This window comes from Pundamilia nyererei, unplaced genomic scaffold, assembly GCF_000239375.1.
Source record: "Pundamilia nyererei isolate P.nyererei 1_Seehausen unplaced genomic scaffold, PunNye1.0 scaffold00089, whole genome shotgun sequence".
Classification (NCBI taxonomy): Eukaryota; Metazoa; Chordata; class Actinopteri; order Cichliformes; family Cichlidae; genus Pundamilia; species Pundamilia nyererei.
This window is the reverse complement of record NW_005187490.1, coordinates 2,556,718-2,561,220: the sequence shown is the minus strand read 5'-3', so window position 1 is coordinate 2,561,220 and position 4,503 is coordinate 2,556,718. Positions and strand designations below refer to the sequence as shown.

At 37.6% G+C, this 4,503-nt stretch overlaps 1 protein-coding gene across 1 annotated transcript; it reads left to right on the top strand.

Annotated features, from left to right (window-relative positions):
• Positions 1-432: 432 nt before the first annotated feature.
• Positions 433-3,895, top strand: minar2 (membrane integral NOTCH2 associated receptor 2). Its single transcript, XM_013912403.1, has 3 exons — positions 433-579; positions 1,033-1,278; positions 3,701-3,895. Exons 1-3 carry the CDS (start codon positions 433-435, stop codon positions 3,893-3,895), a joined length of 588 nt encoding a protein of 195 aa, XP_013767857.1.
• Positions 3,896-4,503: the final 608 nt, after the last annotated feature.

Here is a 4,503-nt window from a genome sequence, read left to right as displayed (position 1 = left end):
ACCAACAATTTTCTCCACATTCTCACTTTTTATTCTACAAGCTCCCACATTTTACAGTACTATCACGTCTTTAAGATAAGACGGGGGCCTGATTATTGAAGACCTTACATGTGAGAAGTATTTCAAGTTATTAAATAAACTTAAACTTTCTAAATGAAATAAACACATACTTATTTACTTGCTTACTCAGATGACATTTTACACAGACACAGATACTAGGTCTCTCTCTCTCTCTCTCTCTCTCTCAAACCCACACCTTCACCCCACCCTTTGGCCAGGTTGGGTTACACACATTACACAAGTGATACAGCCTCAGATATCACACTCTTCATAAATTATTATTGCAGAGCCTGTGAGACGTAGGGAGTATGTGGAATTAGCCAGGTAGTTGGCAAGTGAAGTGGTCAGCGTGGATGGAGCAGCAGAATCAGGATGGATATTTCTGCTTTGCCCAACAATAACCACCCTGAGAAATTCCTCCAGCTAGACGTTGGGATGCTGCCAGCCACACACAGAATGTTCCAGGTTGGGGCAGTAATGTCCAGTCAGAAACAATGGCAGAACAGGATTTACTCTCAGGTATGATCTTTGTGACAGTAGTTTGAAATAGCAGAGCAGGAGAGCACAGCATTGTTGTGTCATACTTGGCTTACAAGACACCAAAAACATGAACAAACATTAAGTTATAACATTATAGTACAAATGTCTTTTGTTTTTAGCTCTTTAAATTTGCAGTGGAGCTTTTTGACAATAAAGCTGACTTTGACTTTGAATTCGAAAGACAACAAACAGCTCCATGTTGAGCATGGATGAGTTTTGGTGGTATGTTTAACACACCTGGGACTGCTTTTGTTTTATTTATTTTTTTAAATCTTGTTAATAATTTTACTTCCTCACTGTGGATGGCTCCTCTGAAAAAGAAAGCCTTTAATTACATGACTCCCTGGTTTAGGCTATCTAACCAGTGTAGCCTACAGCTCCATAGAAAATGTTAAAGCTGGATGGATTGAGAATTCTTCTCTGTCTCCACAGAGGGAGCCAAGGGTAACAACCAAAAGCAGTTCTGTGCCACACCCAGACTGGAGTCCTGTGGTGTTTGTGGACAGATACCTGGAGAAGCACATCACTCCATCCACTCTGAAGACCAACATCAGACAGAACCCTCTGTACATGGATGTAAAATCAGTGATTGAGCAGAATGAGACATCACACCCTTCCTGGACTGTCAAGGACTATGACACTCAAGCAAACCATAGCAATCTTGCAGAATATTTACAGGTAATTTGTAGAAAAGTAAAAAGGTTGTGGAAGATTAACAAGGTTAATGTTTGTTTGGATACACAAAACAGTTGTTAGTGCAGTTGTTTGCTAGGAGGACATGCATATATGTAAACAAAGAACTGTGCATGTATATATATATGCATATGCATATACAGCGGGTAAAATAAGTATTAAATATGTCACCAATTTTATAAGCAAATATATTTCTAAAAAGGATTTTGACATAAATTGTCATGGCAAGAACCCATCCAATCCAGAAATGCAAAGAAATTAAACAGTTGTCCAAGATACCTGAAATTAATTTAATACTTCGTGTAAGAGCCTCTTTTGGTGATGGCATCTTCAAGATGTTTTCTGTATGGAGAAACTAGTCTCATACATTCTTCAGCAGTGGAGTCTTGCGTAGTGAGTGTGCATACAGGCCATGGCAGTTAAGTAAATTATTACTTATTGTTTTCTTTAAAACAATTGTACCTGCTGATTCCAGGTCTTTCTGTAGCTCTCCACCAGTGGGCGTTGGCTCTTGGACAACTCTTCTGTTAATTAGAGTCTGAGTGAAATCTAATGAGAAGCGCTTGGTTGTTGTTGGTTTATGTTGACATGATTCTGGATTATGGCCCCAGCAGTGCTCACTGGAACCTTCATTAGCTTAGAAATACTTCTCTAACTAATGCCATCAGTATGTTTTGCAACAGTAAGATTCCAATGGTCTAAACAGGCTTGTTGGTTTTACCCATCATGAGATGTTTCTTGATGCTTCTCACTACTGGAGTGGCTGTAGCTCAGGAGGTAGAGCAGGTCATCTGCTAAGTGGAAGGTTGGCGTTTTGATCCCTGGCTGCTTCAGTCTGCATAACAAATATTCTTGGGAAAGATGCTCTCTAATGCATCTATAGGATGTTAGATAGAAACAGAATTGCAAAACAGTGCTTGGACGAATGGAGCAAGTTGTGTTAAGTGCTTTGATTACTATTCCGCTTTATTTATGGAAATCTATGGTTTGATTTCTTTGCATGTGATTTCTTTGACATTTAGTGAGAATGTATTGTCAATAACACCTTTAGAAATATATATATTTACTTACAAAATTGGTGATATGTTCAATACTTATTTTATATATTGTATAGGCACACTAAAGAACCAAAAGAAATAAAGAAGATATGAGCAAGTGAATGCTTAGGGCTCAATTGCTGAGCAAAAATCACTGACTAAGGTCTTCTAATATGATGATTGCCATCTAAACAGTTTTATTCATTTTCCCACAAGTATGCATTTTTGCATATTTGCAGTTGTTGATTTCCAAATATACTCTCTTTGGATCTCATCAACAAGTCCTTCATTCAATAAAATCCCCACGTTTTGGTGTAAATACCAGTTTTTATTTATACCATTTAACCCTTGGAGCTTCTTTCCAGATGATGTCTGTGATGGTTTAATACTTACACTTTTAGGTGGCTTTGATTATTTTTATATTGTAACATAATGTGATATATTTCTCTTCACTAGTTTTTCTGACCACTGAAGGACTAAAAGCATTCCTGTCTTGCTAGCATTAGTGTGCCTTCACCCCTGAGTCAATATTTGCTAAGTCACTACTACAGTACTTGTGCCCCCAAAACTTATAGCTTACCAGCTGCACTTTAAATATTAAGGAAAATAAAAAAATGCCGTCATCAAGTGTTGACTTAAAACTTTTTTGTTTCAATTTCAGTAAATAAACATGTTTAGGGGAAGGAACGCTTCTGGGAGAACACTATGATTTGCAGTGGTCATGTATATTTCTGAACAAAATGTATCAGCACACTTTTAGTTGATGTGTAACCATCAAATTATGGCGTTCAACAACCACAAATCTTCAATTTAGGAGTCATTATTTAGCTTACTTTGATGCTGTTTGTGTTGTTGTGTGTAAAGATGCAACATAGAAATGATTTGCCTTTCTATTTCTGTAGTCCATGTTGCCAGAAATCCTAAGATTCAAAAGTGACCAGTGGTACGCTACTCTTGCGATTGTGGCAAATGTTAATGCAGGTTAATGCAACAGTTAGCTCTCCGTCCCTCGGCCTGTGCAACAGTTATGTGCCACTATTCTTTGACGGTGCAGCAGCCAGTCTTTTTGGGTGGTAAGCCTTAAACTTTAGAGGTCAGCCTCATTAGCCAGGCATTAGCATTTGCCTTTGTATGTACACAGGCTGCTTGAAAGAAAGCAACAAAAGAACGGGAATCTCATGTAGTCAAGGGGCATCTGTTGGCAGAAAAGAATGGTGCATTATTTATTTTTTTTAATGCACAGGAAATGTTCTTCCTGAGTCTGCTAAAGGGAGCAGATATGTTACAAACACATATTTACTGTATGTCTAACAACAAGAATCTTGGTGCACTTTTTCATACACTGTTTCACATCTTTGTTTTCTTTGTAGGAAGAGGACAAGACTCCTAAAGATCTGGATTTCTGGCTCGAGGATCTCTACACACCGGGATTTGATTCTTTACTGAAGAGGAAAGAAGCAGAGCGCAGAAGAAGACTCTGTAAAATTATCTCTTCAATCATTGTGATTGTTTGTGTACTTCTTCTTTTTGTTGCAGTAGCTGTGGTTCTCCACAAAAACATCTGACTTTCACCCTAATGGCTTCATATCCATAATGGACATGTTTTGGCTACAATCTGTGGGGGTCGTGAATTCAAAGCACATTCTCTAATTAACTGTCAAGTATTTGCTGAAATATAATTTTTAAATTAGTTGAAATGCACTAAAACACACAGTTTTGTGAAGGTTTGCCTGGATCTGCTGGAGGTCTCTTCCTGTTTAAAGTGAGTTCCTCCTTCCCACAAATGCCGATTTCTAATACTGTAGGGTCCATTATCTTGCTATATAGTGATTACAAAAACATAAAATATTTTGGTAAGTACTAATCATGTTAATTTAGGGCAGCAGCAGGATTATATTTATACTGGCTGGTGATCTAATAAATGTGTTATTTAAAAACTGTGAAAGCCCAGGAAGAAAAGATATGATGTAGGAAAATAATTAATATTTGCCCTTGAAATTTAACACTTTGTCTTTATGTGGTGCGGTAGACTGATATAAATAAAGAGTGAGGGTGCACTTATAAAGATGCCCAGCCACAGATGTAACTGCGTACTTGTACATTTCAATCTATAAATGCTTTTCAACTTTTCATCTCAAAGTGTTATCTTTCTTTAAGGTGCAGAAGACAAACG